This window comes from Alexandromys fortis, unplaced genomic scaffold (genome assembly GCF_014885135.2).
Source record: "Alexandromys fortis isolate MF-2015 unplaced genomic scaffold, M_Fortis_MF-2015_v1.1 scaffold_0, whole genome shotgun sequence".
Taxonomy (NCBI): Eukaryota; Metazoa; Chordata; class Mammalia; order Rodentia; family Cricetidae; genus Alexandromys; species Alexandromys fortis.
The window spans coordinates 29,750,764-29,775,293 of record NW_026067949.1 but is presented as its reverse complement, the minus strand read 5'-3'; the positions used below and the strand labels follow the sequence as shown (position 1 = coordinate 29,775,293).

At 50.5% G+C, this 24,530-nt stretch overlaps 2 protein-coding genes across 2 annotated transcripts in view; one reads left to right on the top strand and one right to left on the bottom strand.

Moving 5' to 3' along the window:
• Scfd2 (sec1 family domain containing 2) overlaps nt 1-13,741 on the top strand; it is a 314,706-nt gene extending 300,965 nt beyond the window's left edge. Inside the window, exons 8-9 of the mRNA XM_050149856.1 lie at nt 6,421-6,540; nt 13,434-13,741. Coding sequence (XP_050005813.1) covers nt 6,421-6,540; nt 13,434-13,526 — 213 coding nt within the window. The 3' untranslated portion in view covers nt 13,527-13,741. The remainder of the gene's footprint in view (nt 1-6,420; nt 6,541-13,433) is intronic.
• A 5,447-nt stretch (nt 13,742-19,188) lies between these two features.
• Rasl11b (RAS like family 11 member B) lies at nt 19,189-23,413 on the bottom strand. Its single transcript, XM_050150324.1, has 4 exons — nt 23,094-23,413; nt 22,513-22,569; nt 21,303-21,379; nt 19,189-20,563 (listed from the first exon to the last, which is right to left on the bottom strand). The coding sequence occupies exons 1-4, from the start codon at nt 23,230-23,232 to the stop codon at nt 20,093-20,095; spliced, it is 744 nt and encodes a 247-aa protein (XP_050006281.1). The 5' UTR covers nt 23,233-23,413; the 3' UTR covers nt 19,189-20,092.
• Nucleotides 23,414-24,530: the final 1,117 nt, after the last annotated feature.

The following is a 24,530-nucleotide window of genomic DNA, read 5'->3' as shown; positions in this document are numbered from 1 at the left end:
GTTTTCTCTGCTGGACTGGGTATAAGAGAGTGGGCTTTAACTCACGAAATGGCACGAGGCCCTTTCCCTCCTTCTCCTTGTGCTTTAAATGGTTTTGTTGCTGTAGTTGTTCCATTGCTTATGTGGCCATGCTTAATTAGAAAAAGTTCATGATAAAGATTCAAGTCTCAGTGCCTGCCTCTGGGCCCTGTGTCTGAGTTGATGCCACAGCCTCATGGCCTGGAAACAGGAAAAAGTCCACGTGAAGGAATGGTATTCACATGGGCCATAAAAGCTGTCAGATACCAACAAGTCATGGCAACTTAATCAAAGGAAGGCTAATTTACGTTAAGGACCAGAGGATATCCAGGAACCCCAAAGACAGCAGTGCAGGATTAGACCAAGAACTGGAAAGCCTGTCTGGAAGATAAGCAGTATTCCAGACTATGCACGCTGCAGAAGAGGCTAGATGATGCCCAGCATGACATAGGTACTCAGCTGATAGGTGAACACATCAGTGAGTGTCCAGCCATAGCTTTGGGTTCTCCTTGATAGCCTCGTGTTCACAGAGCCTCATCTGTCTTAGAATGACTGGATTACCAGTAGCCCCATTGGACTCAGGACCTCATTCCATGACCAGAAAACCATGTTTGGACAGTGGGAGTCACACTATAACCACGTGACTACCAGCAGCCCACTCCGAGGGCCAATGATTGGATTGTGGATAGGACAGTCACCCAAAGGATGGGGGTGGGGCAAATGCCAGGCTTCATGTGAGGGCTGACGTCAGATCCTTCAGCTGCGAGAACTGAGCATACCTTTAGAGGTCATCTAGACCCACCCCACCCCTTATTACTCATCTAAGGAAAGCAAGATTCGGAGAGAGAACTGTCGGATGGGGTCTACCATGCTTACTGGCATTTCTGATTAGATGAAACTATTTCAGCACTGAGCTTCTTGGTTAAGTGAGTGCAAGAGCTGTGGCTCCTCTTTGCAACCATGTGTAACCATTGTTTAAATTCTCCTGAATTATGATGCATGCTATGAGGCAGGGTTTGATTTCTATCTAATGTTAGTGCAATCTATTCCAAGAGTTCTATGAAGTGGACTTTGGCATGAGTTCCTTAGCAGAAGCAGAAACTGGGCTGTGGCAGTCTTCAAACTTCATCTGATGGAGCAGTGACTGCCATGGGTAAGGGAGACATGGGTGGACGAGACACCTGCCTGCTGTAGCATAGCTTGCCTCATGTGGTTCTCAGGATGCTGAGGATCCGTGGAGGGAGAGAGAGAGGTGATGTGGGGGATGAGGAGGGAGCACAGCGGAGATCTGATGGCATCAGAGCCAGAGCGTGTTCGGTCCTGTCAGACCCATCGGCGTCAGCGCTCAGTGCCAGCGCAGAGGAAGAGAAGACAATGGCAGAGATAAGCAGAAGTGGAGTTAGATCAACAGGAGTTGGAAATGTAAATTTTTACCAAATTTTACCAAAAACCAAGAGTTAACCTGTGCTTCTTAGTTTTTGTCAAATTGACACAAACTAGAGACTCCTGGGAAGAGAGAACCGCAGTTGAATTGTTCCTGTCGGATTGGTAATGACTTATATAGCGGTCCCCGGCACACTGTAGGAGGTGCCACCCCTAGGCAGATGGTCCTGGTTGTCTGAAAAAGCCGGCTGAGAAAACCATGGAGAACTATGGTTTCTGCCTCTGCTCCTGTTTGAGTTCCTGCCCTGACTTCTCAGAGTGATGGCCTGTGATCAGGACTTCCAAGCCGCATAAACCCTTTTAGCCTTTGGTCAGTGTTTTATCAGGCAGCAGACAGCAAGCTAGAACGGAAACCGCCGAGTGATGTTCGGGAATGTGTAACGGATTCCCCTGTGCTCCGTGAGGCTTGTCCTGGCAGCACTGAGGGCAAACCAGAGTGAGCTTGGAACTAGGTTAGCTGAGAGAGACAAAAGATGGGACTCTGAACTTAGGTAGGGCTGAGGGAATGGGGGTGGGGCAGGAAGAGTCACTGTGGCTTCCATGGGATGGTTATGGGTTGATATGCTAGTAAGAAGTTGTCCAGGACCTCTGTGTGTTCTGGGTACCTAGGTGGATGGGCTAATGTTGTCATGATTAGGCAGAAGACATAGAGAAAAGGGTGATTTGCTTTGGGGACCTGTTAAGTTTAGGGGGTTGTGAGATACTTCCTCCTTCCTTCTTCCCTCCTCCTTCCCCTCCCTCCCCCTGCTTCCCTCTCCTCTGCACTCTCCACTGTCTGCACTCACCAGTTTCCTCCCTCTGCACACACATGAAAACCCACACTGTGTGCAGCAGAGACCTCCTCTGTTCCGTGCACTGCTGAGTCCCTGGCGCCTTTAGCGCGCTTCCCATGCCTCATCATCATTGTTCAATAATATCTGTTGAATGGATGACTAGAAAAATAAACACCGTGTTGGAGGACTGTTCTGTGGCGGTGCCAGTGCTATTAACGACTCCTGATGGCCAATTTCAGAGTCTTTGCAGGGCCTGGTCTCCTTAAAACTTGAGCCTCTCTCGCTGCCTCTGTAAGGCTCTGATGGCTAACAGAATGGGGAACTTGATTGTACCTATTCTAGGATAAGTGAGTCACAGATGGAGGGAAACTGAGTAAAGTAAAGGAGCAATATGCAGGGAGACTCAGCAGCAAGAGTCCCAGAATTCCTGAGTAGTTCCAAACACGGGAAGGGTAGGATCCTCACCTTGGCATTCCCTTCCTGGAAGCCAATCCAGATATCAGAGTGCTGGCCAAGAGCACACCCGCAGAGGCCCCATAGCCTGCACTGAAAAGCTGGGTGCGGGGCAGGGAAAGAAGCCATCTTCCCTCACCAGAGCCAATGTCCTCAAAGCCCAGCCCTCCGCTGCTCAAGTGACAGAGAGCAGAGATCCCACCTGCTTTATTACACCCTGCATGTGCAGTGGCAGAGGCTATGTCAGCTGTCACTCAGATTGTCACCCCTCGGCCTAGCACAGACAGGACATCATCATATATGGCTGCTGATAAGGAATGCGGGATTGGGATGGGGACAGCTCCACCTCCCAGCAGCCTGCTGGCCTGACGTGTTCTGAAGAGAAAGTCTGGTATCAACACACAAATCTAAACTGAAACCAAAATGGCAAACACCAACGTGCATTAATTGGACCCACGTATTTGTGCCTAGACCAACATTCCCTCCACTTAGCCCCAGGGAACTGCTCTTTGTTGTTGCCTTGTGTTTCGTTTCTTCCCCTTTTCATCTTCTACTGTGTCCTTCCAAGATTCTCGGCATGCGCTTCAGATTCCAAACTCTCTATGGAAAGCATATGTCTTGAAGAACACACTGTGCCATGCTCAAGTTCCAGAGCCAGTTGTATTTCTGTCCCAGGATTAAGTGAGAGACAACAGTTGTTTGTTGGGTTGGCGGCTTCTCAGGGTCTGGTTACTCAGAAAGCAGAGCTCATGCTGTTCTTACAGAAGACTAGAATCTGATTGCCAGCACCCGTGTTGGGTACCTCCCATAACTTCAGGGAATCCAATACCTCTGGCCTCCATAGAAACCTGTACTCATGTACATAGACACACACATACACATAATTTTAAAAATAATTTTTAAAGTCTTTTAAAAATAAGAAAGATTATAAGGTAAAATAAGAGTACATAGGGAATGACAACACCAGAGATGGAAGACACAGTAAGATGTCACAGTGATCTACTGATAGTGCAGAAATGGTGGTGTCAAGAAGATGCCAGTGATAGCCATGGGCACAACTTGATCTAGAGCAGGTGGGTTTCAACCTGTGGGTCGTGACCCCTGGGTCACATACCAGCTATCCTGCATGCCCGATATTTATATTACAATTCAAAACAGTAACAAAATTACAGTTATGAAGTGGCAACAAAATAATTTTTTGGTTGGGGTGGCCACAACATGCAGAGCTGTATTAAAGGGTCCCAGCTCTAGGACACTGAGAACCACTGGTCCAGAGGATGAAGGGGGCAGTGGAGGTTAAGAGAACTCAGGTGTGTGACTCGGGCAATAACTGTGCTGTCAGTCACTCAGGAGAACAGAATTAGAGGAGCACGGAGCCCACTGAATCGGGATGTGGGGTTATCCAGGAGGTGATATCCAGAGAGCTCACTGTGGGAAATACGTGCAGACGAGACGGTCCTTCAGGGGCAGTGGAGTGAGCGAGAAGACTGGGGAGTCCCGGGCAGAGCCTCAGCAATATCAGTATTTAAAGAGGCATACCAATAGCAAGAGTTGCTGAAGCTCTCTGAGAAGAAAGGACAAAGGCAGAGGAACAACCAGCAGCGTCAACACAGAAGTCAGAGGAGGTGTTACCAACTGACAGATTCCACAAAAAGATCCTGCTAGGGGAAAACCAAAGAGTGTCCATGACTCTTAATGCTGTCATTAAGTGGCTTGTGCAAGTGACCCCAGCAATTTCAGGAGAGCGTGGGCTAGCAGCAAGGTTGCTGAAAAGTGTGTGGTGTGTGGATTAGAAGAGAACAGAGAACAAACACAGTGAGGGCAATGGAAGATCCAGAGGCTAAGCTGGAGGTCAGGGAGGCGTGCAGGCCTCCTGAGCTCTGTAACTGACCAGGTCTCGCCAGGACTTACCATGAAGACCCTTTAACTTTTCCTCCTTCCTTCTCCCTTCCCTCTTCCTCTCTCTTTTTCCATCACTTCTTCTCTTCCTTCCTTCTAGTTTCCTCCTGGCCCACTGGCCTAGCCTTCTGCTTTTGGGATGATCCAAGGCCCTTGAATGGCGTGAGCATCTGTGATTGGAAGCAGTCACTCTGTTAATGCCCTGTCTTGCTGGAGGGGAAGCCTATGACTTTGGTAGCCATTCAGGCAGCTGACAGCACCTTTCTAAGCAACGCCATTTGCACTTGCTTGGTCCTGGACGGTTCTTGAGCTGCTCCACGTGGCTGCCTCCTTATCTGTTGAGTTTAACCCGTAACGTGTGACCTGATCACACCTCAGGAAAACATCTGACCGACACATTCTGCTGTGGTACACCACGCCCATCTGCGCTCTATGCAGCACCATACAGTTCGTGAGCCGGGCAAGGGGCTGGAAACTAAAACACACAAACACTCACAGACAGAGAGACAGAGACACGGTCATCCTTGATGCCAGAATGCCCCCTTTATTGTGTTCAGGGGCAGCTTATATAGGGATGCTTAACTCATAGCCACGCCCCAGCCAAACCCACCAGAAACCACTCTCCTGCCATCAGGAACTTCTGAGGGTCTCGTGCTCAGAGCAGCTGCAAGAATTACAAGTTGTTTACCAGAAATTCAGGACTTGGGTGGTTCACAGCTCCCAACATTCTGCCTTTAGGAGCCCTCTCTCATTCTCTTAATGTCTTCATCACTGGATCAATTTGTGGGTCATTTTGCATTTCCCAAGCATGCTTCTCATTCTAGTATATAATAAAACTTTTGTCTCATGGGTAAAATTGCAAAATCAGGGAAGAAAAATTTTCTGCCAATTAATATAGCACAATTAATAAAAACTCAGAAAGAGAAATTGGGGATCAGCCTGAAGATCTGAAAGCAAAGCAGCCAGCCACTGGCTCTTACCTCAACCTCAACTCGAAATGGCGCTCCTGCTTCCAGGAATCTCAGAATGAGCCTGAGCCTGAGATCTGTCTCCTCCTGTTTTATAATCCTTTCTAAGGCTGGCATTAAAGGCGTGAACGACTGGGATTAAAATCATGCACCACCTGGTTTCTATGGCAACCAATGTGGCCACTGAGGTTAAAGGTGTGTGTTGCCACTGCCTGGTGTAAGGCTGGCCAGTGGGGCTGTTTTACTCTCTGACCTTCAGGCAAGCTTTATTTATTAAAATACAAGTGAAATGCCACTACAGGCTATTGCTGCTATGATGAAGTGTCTGGTTCAAATCATGCCAGACTGTGATCCCTGGGAAGGTGACCTTTATATCTGTCTGTATATCTATAAACCCCCATCCCACCACCTGAACTGACTGGGTTCCTCCTGCAGACAGTGATAGAAACCAATTCTGTGCTTTACAAAGGTAAGTGAAACAGTCGGCAGAGGTCTAGGCAGGCATGCCTGCCTGGGAACGCCTACCTTAGTAGAGGAGAAGCAAGAAACACATAAAGGCCATAATGGCAGCTGTGGCCGAGCTGTGGGACAAAGGAGGACAAGTGTGTACTGAGTCCTGAGCAACGGTGAGCAGTAAGACGTCCCTCTGCCCTTCTCTTCTGTAATGGCTCCAGCACAGTTAAAGTCTTTATAGAAGGATGCACTAAGGTGCCGTGCTGTGCACTTTCCTAGCTGGTGGAGTCACAGAGCATCGGCACCTCTGACTGTTAATAAGCCATTGTCGCTCTGAGGTTCCTCTGTCTCATCCGCAGGAGGAAAGCAGTAGCCATCACTGCCGTCTGATCTGATGTTGTTCTGTTTTGCAGGTGAGCCGGCCCCATCCCAGTGACCATCCCCTCTTGATTCTCTTTGTGGTGGGCGGCATCACAGTCTCTGAAGCCAAAATGGTCAAAGACCTCGTAGCATCTCTGAAGCCAGGAACCCAGGTACTGAGTCATGGGTGACACAATCCAGGGGCCACAGTTGGAAGGGTGGCGAGGGCTTCACTGTTCCTCTTCTGGCCTGCTCTCTTCTCCGTCCGCTCCTCCTCAGCACGTCCTATTTCCTATCACGTTCTCCTGGCTGTTTCCCGAAAGTCCTCCTCCAGGCCAGACCAAGCCCACCCACACCTCCCCAGAGAGGGTTCTTTTTTTTTTTAAGGACCTACCACTTTGGCAAAATCCATCATAACTGGTTAAATTCTCATTCCAAGCAAAGAGATCCCTGTTGTTTGCACAATAAATGGTGCCAACCAGGAAGTAGAGAGAGTACTGGTTCAGAAGCAGGGCAAGGCTGCAGCCATCAAAACCCTGTAACTTCCAGTTCCCAGCATCCTCCACCCCCAGCATCCCATGTCCTCCAGCTAGCCCCACCTGCTAAGCGTTCTACAGCCTTCCAAAACAGCCTCCAGCTGAGGTCAAATACTGACTTGCATGAGTCTATGCAGGCATTATACGTCCAAACTCTAACACTGAGGGACCCAGAGACCTCAGCCCATTCGTGCTGGTCAGGGGGAAGAGTGCTGGCAATAGCTTCAAGACTTCACTGAGACACTAGCGAATACTAAAGACTGTCCACACAGCTGCACAGAAAACGGCTGGGTGGAGATGGTAGCGTTCTAGTCCAGACCTGCCCTACTGGGATGGTGATGTGGCTTCCTCTTGGTTCCACGTGCTCTGTGCACTCAGCCAGCATTCTCTGCTTCTGTGACATCCTGCCAGTTGTTCCAGACTCTTCCTGAGTCTGCACTGCCATTCCAACCCACGCCATGCAGTAAAGTTCCTGCCGGTTCACTGACTACTCCATGTTTGCCAGCATAGGCTCCGCCACTGCTCCTTGAGGACAAAGGAGCTCAGTAAGCCTGCATTTGGGAGGGTATATTGACTCCAAAGGATCTGGTAGAAACAGTCTGTGGTGTTGAGTGCCTGAGCTTTGCTGCTGAAATCAAGTCCCGATCTCTCTTTACATCCCAGCTTACAGCTAGGAAAGAGAAGCTAGGTATTTAGGGACAGTCAGGTCTGGGAATGGCCAGCCCTTGTCTGTGATTCTTTTTGCCATTATCACCTAATATGTCAGAGCTGGTGGAACTTCTGGAAAACGAATCATCCTGGCCTCATTTTTGTTCCCTATGCCCACAGAGATAGAAATCTGTTTATTGAGACCTTGTTTAAATAAGTCGGCACCTTCTTGCTGTCCCTAACATGGGAAGCACATCCTAATCCCTAGAATAACTGTGCTTTGAGACGGCCTGCCAGACGCTGTAATCCCTGCTCTGAAAGGACAGCGTGCGCATGCTTTCAAAGGCTGCGGACAGTGTGGCGTCAAAAGGCAGAATCAGCAGTGGCTTTACTAGTCTGGTCCTGTGCCCGCTCAGCTGCAGACAGAGCATCTCAGAGTGTTGGAGGCTTGGGGAACAGGCTTGACCACTCCTTGTCCTTCGTGTAAAAACTCCCTGAGGCGTTATCAGACCCTGAGAGGATTCTGAGGCAGCCGGGAAAGCCTGAACGATTCGCCACACTGCCTTTGGTCCCTCGGCTTGTGAAAGTAGGGAGAGGACCTGAGTGCTGCTGGAGTGACATTCGCTGAGGCCCATGTCCCCACCCCTTCACCTGGCAGGCAGCACCCTGGAAATCTGGCCTTGCTGTGAGCTGTATCTGAATGTTACATGCATCTGCTCCATTCTCTGCTTATGCTCACACTGCTGTGGGGAGAGTATGCGAGCCCCGCTGAAGGAACAGTCCCATAGAAGCCATGTACCAGGAGGCTATCAAAGACAGAGCTGTCCTGACGGTGTGTGAGCAGCGCCCATCTACACAGGGGAAGAAAGCTTTACCATCCCACCCAGGGACAGCTGATCAGAGGGAAGAGAGAAAGGCCAAGCATGCGAGCTACCAGCTCTCAGCTGCTTTTCAGAGATGGGTGTGGACGCCGTGCCTCCACGTACCTAAAGTACAGTGTTCAACGAGTCACAAGTGTTTAAAAATAAAAACTAAGTTCAGAAATCTGACCATACACAACTCTGCATACATCTTTAGGGGTTCAGGGTGACCTAGGTAGTGGCCTGCTCTAAATCATTGTAAAATGGATGGGGAGCCCCAAGGAGGCTGAGATCCGTGGCACTAACAAAAACACCCAACCCAGAAGGGACACAGCACAAAGGTGACCTGGACTGTCACAGTGCAGGCTCGCTGCAGGAGAGCTGACCTCTGGCACTGATGTCTGGGACCAGGTAGACAGCAGGCCAATAGGTCACAGGTCTTCTGAAAAAGATTGCTGTCTCCCTAGAGTAACCACTGAGCATTTGATGTCCTGGTACCAGTGGGTGGGTGTGTACAGCATAGCACGGGTACAAGCAGGGTTAGATTGCACCGCCAATATCTGTGTGCAAAAACCATTGCTCCTGATGGATGGATGAAGGGTCATATGGGCACCTGTGCTATGTGGTCACTTGGTTGGGGGGGGCAGAATCGGGTTTAGAAGAAAGGGAAAGAAAAAATACCGCCTGCTCTTTTTGATTCTAAATATTGGAAACCAGAGGGCTCTGATACCCAAATCCTAGATTTTACTGGCATGTCTGCATTCAGCAGAAACAGGACAGAAAGATGTTAGCACCTGCTAATCATGGGTGGCTAGAGAAGAGGAATGCCAGCCAGCCAACAGGCCTCCCAGGACTAGGCCTCCCCAGCTGAGTGCAGAACATTCCAAGCAAAGGGCTGCTGGGGGGACTTGGTGCCTCGACCCTGGGGACGCTAAGGTCGTCCATGCTGTCCCATTGTCAGCCAGCATGTGAGTAAGCACCACCTCCATCTTTTGGATAGTCTGATGGAACCTCCACCATTAGCCACGCTTGCTAATGCCAGAACACCGGTGCCTGTGGCTCTGCTGTGACTCGGGCTCTTCACAGAACCATGATTTGTCTCTGCCGAGTGCTGTTTCTCTGTGAGATCTGTGGACAGTCGGCAATCCCTCTCCCTGCAAGGGTGGTTCTTGTAGGAGGTGTTCTGGTCAGTGGCAGTGAACAGTGCAAGTGGGGATGTCCCAGGCTGCATCGTGCGTCCTGGTGAAGAAGCTCTCACTTCTGAGTGCCATACACGACAGGTGACAGGTGAAGATGGGGCGGTCGGGAGCTGAGGCGTCCGAGTGAACGCTGTTCAAACTTGCGTGATACCGAGCCTAAGCTGAGAGCAGGGAAAACAACAACAACCAAGAGAAGAATTAGGAGGAGAGGAGAGTTGGAGAGGAGGGAAGGGGGAGCTGCAGCTAGGAATAAAGAGGACCAGAAATACAGAGAACAAGGACCCTTTGTGGTGAGGAGTGAGGTGGTCCCTGGAGTTTGTCTGTTGCCCAGGTCTCCTGTGAAAGGCCAGGTCTCTGGAAGGTATTCTCCAATGTCAAATCAGCTTCAAGACTGGCTGTATTTAAAAGTTTCATGCCCTTCCAGGCTTTTTTTTCCCCTCCCATTTGGAGCCAAGTTTTTAGAAGGACAATTTTAGCCAAATAATGCAGACACAGTCTTGTTTGAATTAACTTGGAAAAAACCAGAAATGTTCTAAAGCAGTCTAATTGTCAAATATGCCGAGTTTGGACAAGTGCTGATCATGGGTTAGAAAGATGTCCTGGCAGCTAAGACCTCTTATTGCTCTAGCAGAGGACACAGACTCAATTCCCAGCTCTTACATGGCAGCTCCCAGCCATCTGTAACTCCAGTTCCAGGGGATCTGACAGTCTCTTCTGACCCCAAGAGTCATACACGCACACACACACATACATGCAGGCAAAAATCTTCATACACGTGAAGTGAAAATCACTTTAGATGCCTAAGGATTACTGGTAACCTGGTAGGTTGTATGTAAACCCTGGCCATGTGACCTGACCCGCTTGTAAGCAGCAGCCTCCGACAGCAGGTTTCACTGAGCTGATAGAGAGTGAATGTAGGCAGTCAGTCTCTTCTGAGGCCTTCCGAGATGAAAAGCTTCCTACTGTCCAGGGCTGGGGGCCTTGCCTCTTTCACTGCGTGCCTGTTCCGCCCATGCGGTTCTTTTCCTCAGTGTTTTTTTTTTTTTTTTCTGAACTCACTAATGCAGGTCCTGCTCTGCACCTGGCACTGTGCTGAAGTAAGACAGACAGCCGCAGGGCACACTTAGGCTGCAGGGTGGGAAGCCTGCTCCAGGAAGGCTTGCTGGAGGCTGGGACGTCTTAGCAGATTGAAAGGCCACAACTAGAGTAGGGGAACTCTGCCTAGTAAAGGAGCGTCCCCAAAGCGCCAATTGTGAAGCTGCAGACACTTGATGGTAGCCGACACATGGGGCTGACCATACAGAGCTATGGAGGAAAGAGCTGGTGAGAATCCAGCGGGAAGCAGATACTGAGGCCGGGGACGCTGTCCTGGGGGCTGGGCTTATCAAACAGCGGTGAGAAGAGAGTCAGTAGCAGGCTCACACTGAGAGCGCACACTCTAGCAACTTCTCCTCCATCACGTAAGGACTGCAGTGAGCTGCAAGGAGGGAAGATGGCAGAGGGAGCTAGTGACAGCAGCCACCACCAGAAGCCCCTCTGGAGCCTGCGCTGTGCAAAATGATCTGAAGTGTTCATCTGGGCAGTGTTAGTCATGCCTCAAAGATGAGGAAGTGGGACTCGGAGTGACTAAGCAGCTGCCTTAGCTGGGGTCCAGCTCACACTGGACAATGCCTGAGCCTAGCTCTCCATCTCAGGCCTCTGGAAAAGTCAGGACTCAGCCTGCTCTCTCCTTTCCTCACAGGCCCCCTAACCTACTTCACAAACCGCTTCTGTTTCCCATTGCTTTCACCTGATCCAGAGCAGGCCCCAGACGCCCTCAGCGGTGATGCTCAACAGGCTGCGGCCTCACCTCGTGGGCCTACTTGTTTGGCTGAGGGAGCCTGATCTTTGTGTTCTCACTCAGAGGAAAACCAATCCTGACTGTCAGCCATGGCCGTGAGCCCAGCACAGGGCCTGAGCAGGACTGAGCAGGGCAGGTTTTTTAGGCTTGTTTGCTGCTCTCCGCTTTGACATCGACTGAATCTGTAGCCGTGCAGTCCCAAGTTCTTCAACCTGACAACAAGCGTTGATCTTCTCTGAAGAAACACTTCACCCTCACTCCTGCCCCTATCCTCAGCTGGAGAGGAGTTCACTAGCTTTAGACTGGGCTGGCGACTGTGGGGTGGGGATACAGTATATTAACCACTACTGGTCTCTTCTACCTTACAGGGGTCTGCATCCAGAGGCTGGGGAAAGTGTGTGTGTGTGTGTGTGTGTGTGTGTGTGTGTGTGTGTGTGTGTATGCATGCAGGCAGATAGAAGCCATAGGACAAACTCAACTGTCCTACCTCAGGGCCTGTCTACATTGTTTTCTGAGACAAAGACTCCCAATTGACTGGAGCTCACCAAGTAACTCTTGGGGTTCCTCTGGCCAGGGAACCCCAAGAATCTGTCTGCCTCTGCTTTCCCAGTCCCTGGGTTACAGGCGCACACTCCACACCCAGATCTCTCGTGTAGATTCTGGGAGTTGCACACCGGCTCTTGTGCTTACACGGCGTGCACTTTGCCCACTAAACCATCTCCTCGGCCCTATGCATACATTTTAAGTGGGCTTCCTAATGATGGTTTGCAAATCCCATAAGGGTCCCTTAAAACTGTATGAACCTATATGTGTTCCTCTAGAAAATTCTGTGCTTCCAAAATTCTGTGATTCTGAAGGAAATTTGCAAACCCATCCGCAGGTCACAGTAGTTAAGCACTTCCTGGGCTCTCAGGAGAGGAGCTTACATAACCCTGGTGGCAATGCTGCAAGCTCTTCTTTTCTTTCTGGGACAGATGAAGTGGGAGAGGGAGGCTCCAAGTAAAGTCACTTTCCAGAGGGAATCTAGCCAACCAACAGCAGAGCTGAGATCTCCCCAGCCTCTGCTGGCAGCTCTGACCTGGAAGCCCCCTTGCCACGTGCCTACCTGGTTTGTGCAGCACGCACGCTTGGGTCACAAGGGCACACTGTCGTGCACCCCTGTCTTCAGAGCCTCTTTGCATAGATATCAGGGAAATAAGAAGTTCAGGCTTCAGTGCTTTTTTTCCCTGCTAAAAATATGGGTTGGTTGGCACTAGCCATGTATTTCTTGAGATAGAACAAGTGCTTCAAAGGCAGCGCTCTGGGAAAAGAGGGAGAGCTCTTCAACAAGGTCATTAAAAGTTATTTTCAAGAAGGAAAACAAAGTTCTAAATGTTTTCTTCTACTCCCTCCCTTGGCCATGACCCTCTCCTGTTAGGCCTCAAGTTGGAATGTGGCCTGTTTTGCACCAATGAACTAGTTGAATTTGGAGTTGCTTACTTCACTGATCTCATTACACCTGGGAGAACCTTGGGGGCAGGCGAGCAGACAGGGAGGTGTCCTCCCTGCACCTGTCCAGTGTCGCACGGCCAGGTGCCGCCTGGTCATGCCACACTCTGGTGCTGGCCTGTGGAATTCCTTCTGAATCACCGTCCTGATTTCCCGTAGGCACTTTCTTATGGAAAGGCGCTAGTGCCTGTGTGGGCAGACCCTCACTTGGCCCTTACAGAGCTTACCATGCCCCCAGGCAAGTCCCAAAACAAGCTGTCTTGGTGTGGAGAGAAAACAACCTCACACTGAAGGCCAGGCTGAGGGAAGAGTCACCCAGCCTCAGCCACGTGGGCCCAAAGGTCCATGTGGACCCAGTGAGCAAAGCCTGAGCCATCTTAGCAGCCAGGCTGTGAATGAGGGGCCCTGTGCCATGGCTGCTCACCCCGTGCCTCCTTTCTTAGCCCCTGATAACTGCCCTCTTTAACTGTGCCGTGCCTGTCCCTCCGGTCACAGGTGATGGTGCTGTCCACAAGACTCCTGAAGCCACTTAACATTCCTGAGCTGCTCTTTGCCACGGACCGGCTACACCCAGACCTTGGCTTCTGACTTCTAAGAGGAAGATAAGGCCAGTTTGAGCTGGAAATACCAATACCCATCTGTCACCATTCCAGATATGCCTCCAAAGCCAGTGTCCCTGTCACTAATTATAGGTGTATGACTTCATTCTGCGGAGAGGGCCTCATGGCCAGCAGAAGACAGTGTGTTTGGACTGCTCCTGTTCTTCAAAAGCAAAATAAAGACTTGCGTGTTCATTTCTCTTCTATAGGTGTCAAGCTGTCTTTAGCTGACTTCACCTCAGTCCCTCTGATTTCTCTTCATCCCTTACTGTAGTCTTCCTGGAGCCACCTGCGAGTCCCTTAGCTCTGGGTAAAGTCTGTTTGCAAGTGGTGGCAGAGACAAGTATTATGGTTCTAAGTTAGTCAAGGAAGGTTAAATGTCCTTAGAATTCCCTGTGTGAGGAAAGCTAGGTTGTTCTTGTGTATGGAAGTGAGGAAGGGATGTCACAGACAGAGCCTGAGACCTTGTTTCTCTCTGACTCCAAAACATTTCTGAAAGACGAGAAAGGAAGGGGTAGACCCGCCCGGGCAGCACTAACCTGGTGGCCTCCGTGAATGGTAAGTCACCCCAAGAGTGACAAAGGGCTGCTTTGTTCCAGCTGGTTCAAGGATGAGGGCAGACCCACTACTTGGAGCAGGAGTGGGAGAGACGAAGAGAGGGTGGCCAGAGGGCCGTCCTTGCTGCATTGCACATGGTTTCTCTGGCCCAGAGGAAGCCCCGTGTGGAAGAGGCTCCCTCCCAAGGAGTCTAGATTGGAAACACAACTCCCACATGGCCTTTGTGATTTCAAATTCCTACTGAAATCGAAAGCCTCCTTCTGGGATTTTATATTTTCTTTCTGGTCATAGCAGAAAAACCCAGACGCATCTAGTGAAATTATATGAGAACCCTAGGGAAAAAGGAAGAAAGACCTGCTTGGAACCCAGACACCGCTCACAGGGGCATGGCCAGTGGGGGCTCCTGGCGTGAGTAACGGTTGTCTGAAATGAGACAACGCTGAAAAACAGTTTCTCGTGTGGATTAAGAAGGAAGACAAAATAAAATGTAAGCCAAGACATGGCTATACGTTTTACTTCTCTATTAAATGCTGTCCTTTGAAGGAAATAGAAAAAAAACTGTGAATTTAGAATCATTTTGAGGTGAATGAAGCTGATTTATGAAACAACACGTTCGTTTTCCACCCAAGTGTGCTTCCTACCTTCCCTGCTCTTTGATGGTGCTCAACTATAAGGCAACTCTTTTTTAAATCCCGCTAAGCTAAAAGTCTTACATTTAAATGAGAAAAAAATGGCATTAGCCTCAAAGAAATAATATGTATGCAGGGATAAGTGCTTTCTAAAATAAAGAAATTTAAAGTAACCTGCCATGTGGCCCAGAACTGTATTCATCCATCCATCCATCCCCAAATGTTGAATCGGAACCTGTGGAGAACATTCCAGATACTTTGAGAAGTTCTGAGCCAAGTTTATCACAAACCAGGTACCACCCTAACTCCGTGGCACTCACAGGATGAGAAGCTGATGCTGTGTCTCATGTCTGGGTACTCAGTGGGTTTCTCCTCAGGGTTCAGGTGCACACCATATGTCTACATGCAAAGGGAGGCTGAAAATACCAAACCAAACTGCTAGCCAGTGTTTACATCTGGAAGGCACATCAAGGGGAACATAGGAAAGGGGGAGTCACCCCCCCATTACTTCTGTACGGTTTCAGGTTTTGACACCAAATATGTATTTGTGTGTTGCTTTGTGAGTTCAATAGTTCATCTTGGCAAGTTATCTCTTACCTAGTAAAAGAATATTCAGAAACTCCTACTCTTCTACTAGGATAAAAGTACCAGTTACACTAGCATTCTAGGATGCTCTAACACTGAAGTGAGTATGGCCATGGCTAATGTTGGTGCGAAAAGTGTGAAAAGTTTAGTTTGGAGTCGTCCTCTTCATCTCAGTGATCACTGACTGGAAGAACTGGCCCAGGAGAGCCATCGGTGATCGAGGCTTTGAAGGCAGGCAAGCTGGAAGGAGTTGGTGATTACTGGAGTCTGGTTTGAATAAGGAAATTGGAGAAACGGGGGAGGTGGTCATAGTGTCTCTTCGCAGGGATAGGAACCCAAAGACACTACTAGTGATAAGTGTCAGAGGATTGCCTCTGCAGATCCACGTTTCCAGGAGAAACTTCCCGTCGCTAACGTTGGCCAGAAAGCTAACATTTGTAGTCTGTGCAGTCTGGGGTTGAAAGCCTCGTTTGCCATTTCCATATTATTCAAATGTATGAATTTTAAAGGGACCTCCCCCACACGCCTTATGGTAGCCACATGAAGGGATACAAACAACCCAGCTGGGGAGCTGAGCACTAGGGACTCTCAGACCTGGGTGTGTTTACCACCTAAACCATGATGGCCAAAGCAAGCATGCACAGGCCGATCTCCTACCAAGGCCGTTGCAGCCACTTACACAATTAAATCCCGGTAAATGCTGTGTGGCGACTGAGGTCTGCTCCTTTTTGGAGCTCTGTCCCCACAAGCATAGGGCATAAGCCAAGTGTTTGGCAGTACTCCCCGCAGAGCGGCAGGCCCTGTGTGGATAACTGTTTGTGCCAGGGTCCCTACAGTTACACTGATATTTCCATAACAAATAATTCCATCCCCCTACCAAGACCACTATTGTTTCTTCTTACCCTAGTTACCAGAAACAGCATGTCAACAACAAATAATCCACTATTACAAATGTTGTCTGTTGGCTTGCCCAGGAAACATCAAAAACCTCCATCTCTGCTTTGAAAGGAACTTCAGACAACCAGATGGTGGAGGGCTTGCAGGCCAGTCAGCAAGAGCAGGGGAGTGGTGAGGTCTCCCCACCCTCGCTCATACCCCATTCTCTTCTGCAATTTAGGAACTGATGAAGACAATACGAACCCGCTGAAACCGCCTCTCTAGATTTCCAGGAGTGCCCAGACTCCTTTCTGTGTTCTGTACTGTAAGCGGGCAGTGCCTCCCTGCTGGGCTCTTACCTGGAGGTTCTGGGAGCTCTCCACAGCTGGGCAGCTGGGCCTTTGCCATCTCCTCTCTCCTAAGCAAGACCACAGCGAGCCAACTGTTCCATTGTGGGAATCTGCCCACAACGTGTTCCCTCACCCAGAAAGTAGATCTGTTTTTACCTTCTTCGGGTAAATGATCAATGCTGAAATCCCATTTTTTTTCTCTCATAAATAAGGGGCTCTCTATAAACATAGCCATAGTCCCCAACACTCTGGTTCTGAGCTTTCAGACAGGCAAACCTTCTGGAACTGGATGAGGATAGAAGGCAATTTCACAACCTCCCTCCCAGCCTCCCCTGCCACTGTGCAGCGGGGCCAGGCCCAGCCAGGGCTGCAAGTGGTTTTGATTTGAGGCTGGAAGGAAACTAGAAAGCCAGACATCATGACAGACATGGGTTGGGCTCTGAGACAGACCGGCTGGGAGGCAGCTCCTCCAACCTGGACGTCTTTATTACTAAGGGGGCTGGAGGCCAAGGCAGCCAGCAGCCTCTGGCTAATGGCAACAGCAGATGTGGTCCAATTGCCAGGAGCCCCGGGGCCCAGGCAGTAACCAAGCTGGTAGTAGAAGGGAGGTGGAGGGAGCTGGGGAAGTGGAGCCAGGACGGTTGGCTGGTCAGGAGAAGGCCCAGAGCCACAACTGTCTGGGGGGTAAAGGGGTGGAAACGATGAGCTTTGGTATCAGAATGGCTTAGCGTAGGGTTCAGGTCAGCTTCCTGAGCCCAGCCTGTTGCTTCCTTTCCTGTGTAGGAGACTAAAGAGAGATAAATTAATGTCTAGCGTGTCCTGTTACAGACATCTATTGCTGGTGCCCAGACAGTCCGAAAGTGACATAGAGTGCTCTTACCATCTGGCCCTAAACTAACATAATCTCTAGGCCTTGGTTTCCTCATCTTAAACTAGTGAGTGACCCTCGGGGTCTCCCAAAGATTAGAGAGCATGTGCAATTTGGCATGTAGCAAATACTCAATAAACTCTCATTCCCCTCCTCTGCACCAGACTCATAGGAACCCCTGCCTGCTGGGGGTGGGGGAGAGCTGTTTCTCAGCCAGATTTTGGAGAGGGTAAGTAGGGGAGGTAAGTGGAGAGATACTAGTGTGGAAACAGATGAGATTATTGAAGCACTGAACACTGTGCCAATCTTACGCTGAGAGCACAGTTGTCTAGAGCTGTGGAAAGCCCAGTCCAGCTGAGACGGCGGCCTGGACTAAGGTCATGGGTGGTTCCCATCAGAGATTCATTCTTATTCTCATTTTCTCCCTCCACTTCATCCTTCGTAGCCGAAAGACCCGCCTAGGCCAAGGAGAGGCTGAGTATGCACGGGGTAAGGGGTGAGGGGGTGGGGGCAGTCATCCGTACCAAGAGCAGGAGACCAGAAGGTGCAGGGCAGCTAGACTATGAGAGACCAGCCAGAGCCCTACAGAGATGGAAGGGCGGAGAGGAGGAGACAGGCAAGAGGGAGAAGACTGGCTCCACCCAGCACAAAAATCTACCGTCTGCGAAGAACATGAGGGAGCCCAGGGACAATGTGCAAAGATGACCTGCTCGCTCATTGGGCATTGCTAACAATCACACCAGAGGAAGACTGAGTAGAATATAGATCTTGTCTCTGCCTTTGTACTGTCTCTGTCTTCTGAGGAAACCATGTTCCACTCTGCTGTCAATACACACCCTTCCCAGAGGTGAGGTGAGGGTAGGTTCGGAGAGTTTTTTTTTTAATAACAAGTTCTACATATACCAAAACATAAATGTCAGAATGTCACTGTCAAGAGCAGTCAGATGTTCCCCTGGGAAAATGAGCTTAAATAACCCAGCCCTGTATCACAGCAGACTGCCAACACATCTCACTTCCGCACTCTGTGGCATGCGTCTTACATATGGAGCATGACAGAGGAATATCATGGACTAGTCGGAAGACACTGGCTTCAGGACCTCGCTCGATGGTGGAGTCGTGATAGCCGCTCCCCCGCCCCTCCTCACAGGCTTCTCTGGAGGGTCAGCCCAGACCACTAGGGAACGTGCTGCCCGGATGGAAGGACAGTGCCCTGCCCACTGTGATGGAGAGTCATTGAGCTTGTGTGAAAGGTTTTCCAAGCTCAAATGGCAGCACAAGGGGAGAGGCCCGGCAGCTGTGTGTGACAATAGCTCCAAACCAATGGTTGTGAGCTCTTCCTGTGGGGACAGAGTGTAGTCTGGAGACACGGCGTGCCTGGAAAACCTCCGCTAACCGTCACACATGAAGCAGCACTGATCTGTGGAGAAGCACGCTTGCCCCCAGAGGCCCGGTTAAGATGCGCACAGACAGCTGTCTTAGGTCTACCCAGAGGACCACGAAGAAAATGAGTAGGAGACATGCAACTCTGGAATAGAAAGACCAAGTTACACTCGATGGTGCTCACGGGTTGGAGCCCTCACGTTACTGAACTTGTTCTGCAAGGATATTTTGCAATGTGTAAAATCAGGATAATAAAATGTACCTCACTGGTCACATGTTGTGAGGCATAAGAGATCGAGCCTGGAAGACACATTCCCCTGACTCAACATGCTCAATCAACATGGGGTTCTGCCGGACAGAACAACAATTTCTGCCGGACAGAAGGCAAACATTTCAAACGGCTGCTCTTATCAAATGAGAGATTTATTGTACATAAAATAAATTACAGTTTGAGCCAAAGCATGATTGGCTTCATAAAGTGCATCGGTGTAGGGGATTTGCCAGTGAGGCCGCATCTGGTCACTCCATAAGACAGCATTTCAGTATCTCAGCCACCTACAGCCACGACTCAGCCAGGCCCAGGAAGCGACCCAACGTCATTGCCATGAGTCTTTCACACAAACCACACCACCATCAGTTAACACTTTGTTCTGTACCTGATGCCACAGTTAAAAAACAAACAACTGTACACTGTCACAGCTGGGCAGTCCGGGGTTGAGTTCTTCACAGCTACTCAATATGTATACCCATCCTGCACCAGGAGATCTAGCACCTTCCTGTAGACCACAGTTCACAGGAGTCTGTACACAGAATATTTTGCCCAAAAATATGACTTTTATGGGGTGGGGAGGGTCCCTCTTTGTTTGTAAAGAAATCTGGGTATCCTTCAAGTCAGAAAGGCATCCCATAAAGATAGCATGTTGGAGACACTGAGAAAAGCAACCCTTTCTCTTGGGAGAGAAAAAAATAATGGAGACGGGAGAGAAAGCCTATGAATGCTTCCCCGGTTCTTTTGTGCCCGCCCTAATTCACGTCAATGTATTTAGCAAAACTAACCACCATTTTATAAGGTCATGAGGAACAAAAACATGCCCCATCCTCATGGTAAAGGACGAGGCAGAAAAGTCACATAGCCGTCCATCTGTCCTCGGGCTCCAAACACTTGGTTTTTGCAGAATTCCACAGGCCCCTTAGGCCCCTCTGCTGCAGCCCTTTCTGGAACCATGAACTGCCATCTGCCTGCAGTGGTCCTGCCTAAGAATCTCAGGCCCTCTGCCCAGAAGACCAAACCCCCTCAAGGAGTCACACTTCAGACAGACGTGACAGTTCTCACTTTGGCAGACAGAGCTTGCTTGAACCTCCTTTTCAGGTCCTGCATGTTGGGTGACTTGGGTCTGGGGATGAGGGACGTTCTGCGCTTCTCGGGCGTGCTGTTGGGCTGCTGTTTGTGGCTCACTTCTTTGCAGAGGATGTGGAAAGCATTGTAGACGTCGTTGTAATTTTCACTGACAGATACTTCATAGAAGGAGCAACCCAGCATGCCGGCCAGTTGCAGTCCAAGCTGAGGGTCCACCTGCTTGATATGTAACAGGTCAGCTTTGTTGGCCACAACCACCACAGGCAGCCGAGTGCCCGGGTGAAGCTGCTGGACATGCTGGTGGAGCTGGCCAATGAGTTCATAGCTCTTGTGGTCAGTGATGGAGAAGACGATGACCACGGCATCTGCCCAGCGAATGCAGCGATTCAGCTGCTCGTTGCAGCTCAAGCCATTCTCATGCACCTGAAGGGACGGGGAGAGCAAGGTGAACGGTGAGCGCTGCACAGGGCTCGGGCTCAAAGGAATCTGAATTCTAAAGAACCCTGCGCAGTGACGATGGAAGGCTAGGGTCATAAACAAGTCCTATCCCCACGCTTCAGCTTCCTTGACAAAATGTTGATCCAGCTGCTCGGAGTTGGGATAAATAACAGGGCAGCTCACCACACTCAAGTGGAAAATGGACTGCAGAGAACTCCACGCAGGGAGACTTTGTAGTTGCACAGAATGGGAAATTAACTGGCTAGACAGTGAGTCTGGGGAAGCAAAGATAGGAGCGGGAAGCATTTAAACCTGGATAACTGCCCAGTGCAGGACGGGGAAGGGGGAAAAACACTAGCAGAGCTCTTTTGTCTACAGAGAAACTTCCCACCACATAAAACGTGATTCCGGGCGTGGAGACTGGACCCACATGTTTGGTTTTTAATGCCAAGGCACGTATATAAAAACCCAAGCAAGGAAACACTGTTGATTCCAAGTGCTAGCTTGCCCACACCCCACACCCTGTGAGGTGACTCCTCCTACAGGAGGGGCTCTGCCCTTCCCCAGTCTCCCAAACTAAGCCAGGCCAAGGCTGACTGCAGGCCAGGTACAATTAAACTGTCAAACACCACGTAAAGGTCTGGGCCTCGCGCCCCACGGCATGTCTTCCTTCAGCTGATGAACCAGTCTCCCCTTTGACCCACTCAGCATCACGGTTCCTCACCTGGACTCCTGGAGTGTCCTGGACTTGTATGGCCAGGGTTTCGCCCTCTATCTGGACCTGTCTGGTATAGAGATTACCTACGAAGGCAAAGAAAAGAGATCATGTTATGAAATGTGGGTTTTCTTTTTTTTAATGCCATATAGTCTACACCAATATACACAGGAAAAAGAAAAGCAGTTCCCGTCTATTTAATGAGTTTACTTCAGATCTGGTTTAAAGGCCAGCTGCAAGTTTAGCCCCCACGCTAGTAGACTTATCAAAAGTAGGTCAAAGTTTGTGGGTTTTTAGAAACTTGCTGGTCTAATTTTAATCTGAGTTTCCATATTTAGAATATTTCCTTGAAGCAAATATTTTCTGGCCCGCCATGTGCAGAGCTTCTGTTTTTATTTTAGTATGTTATCATTCTCTAAACAGCCATATTTTGTCCACTGGATAGGAGAGACTCCTAGGCAAATATGGTTAGTAAATACAGTTAACGTGCCTGGCCTAAAACTGCCATGAAGATGAGCGGATGTATCAAAGCAGAAGGCTGCCGTGTCTCAGCCTGGGGTGGCTTCTATGGCTCATTTCACTCAATCTCCAGCAGGTACTCCACACAGTCTGCCCACTCAAGCAATTTGCTAACAGGTCATCGTCAGAAAGTACTGAAACCTCCTGGGCCAGTGGCTGTTTTCAACCATTGGAAATGGAGTGTTTGTTTGTCTTCTCAGTTTTCAGGAGCTCTGGCCTCTAAAATCCTCAGCGAGTTCTTTTTCTTTGTTAAGGAAAGAACTTTAGGTTTACAGCTACCCTTCTTTGGCCTTTGCTTTGAAAGGTCACCCCTGAAAGGCAGCCAGCAGAGGGAGAGGGTGGGGGAGGAGCTGGTCAGTGGGGTTTTTGGGTTTGGTTGGGTTTTTGTTTGTTTGTTTTTTTATGACTTTTGCAGGCATGTTTGAAAGGAAAAGCCCCTGGAGTACAAAGGGTGCTTCCAACTGGGGACCCTATAGTTAAAACATACCACTGGGAATACTTTCGGGCACTTGATAAAGTGATGAATGGGCCTGGAATGGAATGAGGCCAGATGGCAGCTGGGGGTGGGGGGGATGGCGTGCAGAATTGGAAGTGGCAGAATCCTGATGCTCACACTGTCACTCAGAAGGAAGTGTCCTTGAAGGCACTGAGAAATGAGAGTAACGAGCCCAACAGACTTTTCCTCAATGTATTTCCTCACCTGCGTTGCGTTCATAGTCTCCGATGAATCGCTTGGTGAGGAACCGAACCACCAAAGCTGCGATTGAGAAAGGAGAACAAGTTAACCCACTAAGTTACATGGGTCTCCACCCCACCCCCATCAGGAACACAACTCTTCCAAAGAAAGTCACAGCCGGCCACCGAGAGAAATTCCTGCCCTGTAGCTCCTTGACCCCTCTGCCAGACACTAGGGGGTAGAAGCCGGGTGAATTACGGCTCTGCCAGTGGGGAGGGAGGGTGTGTGGCCCAGCCCCTCCTTTGAGCCCAGCTGGCAAATGTCTACCTAACCTTATAGAACTCAAGGAGGGTCTGTAGTCAACTAACTTTCTGTCCTGCCCCAGACCCTGCCAGAGGCTCAAAGCCCTAAACTTCTACTCTAACCTGAAAGACGGCGGGCCAATGTAACCCCCAGTGGCCCCCTTAAATTGAAGCAGGGGCATGAAGGGGCGGACGATTCTGCTGCAATGCCCACCTCTCCCGTCTCCATTCCGGGCGGGGGGTCTCCCACGTCCCATCCCCACGTCCCGTCCCACAACCAAGCGGATCCACGCTTGGACTCACCGGTCTTGCCCACGCCGCTGGCTCCCACCACGGAGATCTTGACGAGCCGGCGGCCCGCAGCCCCCAGACAGTAGTCGGCAGCGGCGCTGCCCGGGGTGGGGTACTCGGCGATGGTGCACATGTTCTGGATGAGGCGCATCGCCGCTGCGGCCGGGCTGACCCGCGCGGAAAGGGAAGTGAGGACAGGAGCGGCTCGTACTGCGCGGAGAGGGTGAGCAGGTCCGACGCCGCGCGGCCGGGGACGGTAGAAAGTACCAGGGAGAACGTTGGGACACCGGTCTCAGCCGTTCTGGCTCGCAGCTGGGGCGGCAGGCGGCCGGGCGCCGATTTTCCCTGGCCCAGGCCCCGCCCACGCCCGGGGCGGCCAATCCCCGGGCGCCCTGCTCGAGGCCCCGCCTTCGGCCTGCGCAGAGAAGCTACGCCCACAAAGGAGCGCAGAGCCAGTGCTGGGCCCCGTGAGACCGGAGGAAAGCAGGGCGGCGGGCGCGAGGGAGGCAACGTGCGGGATCCAGCCGGCTCCCGCTGCGCTAGCACGCGGCCCCACCGGTGGCTGCAGGGTCACCGGGCCTCAGATCCGTGTGGAAGGATCTGTCCGTTTCTACCAAGCCTTAGATCGCGTGAGAGACCTGTCCATGTCTTCTGGGTCTCGGGTACCCGTGGGGAATCTGTCTGTGCCTACGAAGTCTCAGATCCTCGTGAGAGACCTGTTATATCTGCGGGGTCTCAGATCCGCGGGTGGGTTTACGGGCACCCATCGTTGTCTGCCCACCTCGCCACCGGGCCTCCCTAGGGCAGTCCTTAGAGGCATTCTCTGTGTTGGGTCCAGGGTCCCCTAACCACGCTGACCACTGCCTGCATCTAACTGGCTTCTCCACCTCTGACCCTAAGGAACATGACAGGGAACGGGAGAGGCCCATAGCTACTACCCTGAGGTCCGGCTTTGTATTCTGTTCATGCGCTGTTCATTCTCTTACTTGGCTACATCCAAAGTATTGTTGCTGGGTTATATCTGTAAACAAGGACACCCCTCCCTGCCATAAAGTGTGGCATTTGTCTTTGGGGCAGAATATCCATTTTGCTCTAGTTCTTGCGGACAGTGCAAGCTCACGAGAACACACATACCGCAGAAAGCAAGTGTTGTACCCCCAAGTCACTAAAACAAGCTTGTACCTCTCAGCCTGTCCCAGCTCCTCCTGGAGCTGTGAAATGGTAAGAAAACAGTCACTGTAGCTTGGCTGGAACTCTCTGGGAGGCAGAAGGGCCCTGCGTTTAGTCTAGTCATAAGGCTAGATAAACGTGACTAGTTAAAAGTGGCGTGATGCCAAGAAGATGTGGGGCCCAGCACTTATAAAATGCCGACCACCCCGCCTGTGCCGTGCTATCATCGGAGAAAAGCACCATCAAAGGCTGGCCGGATGCCAGCTTCAGCAACCTCCT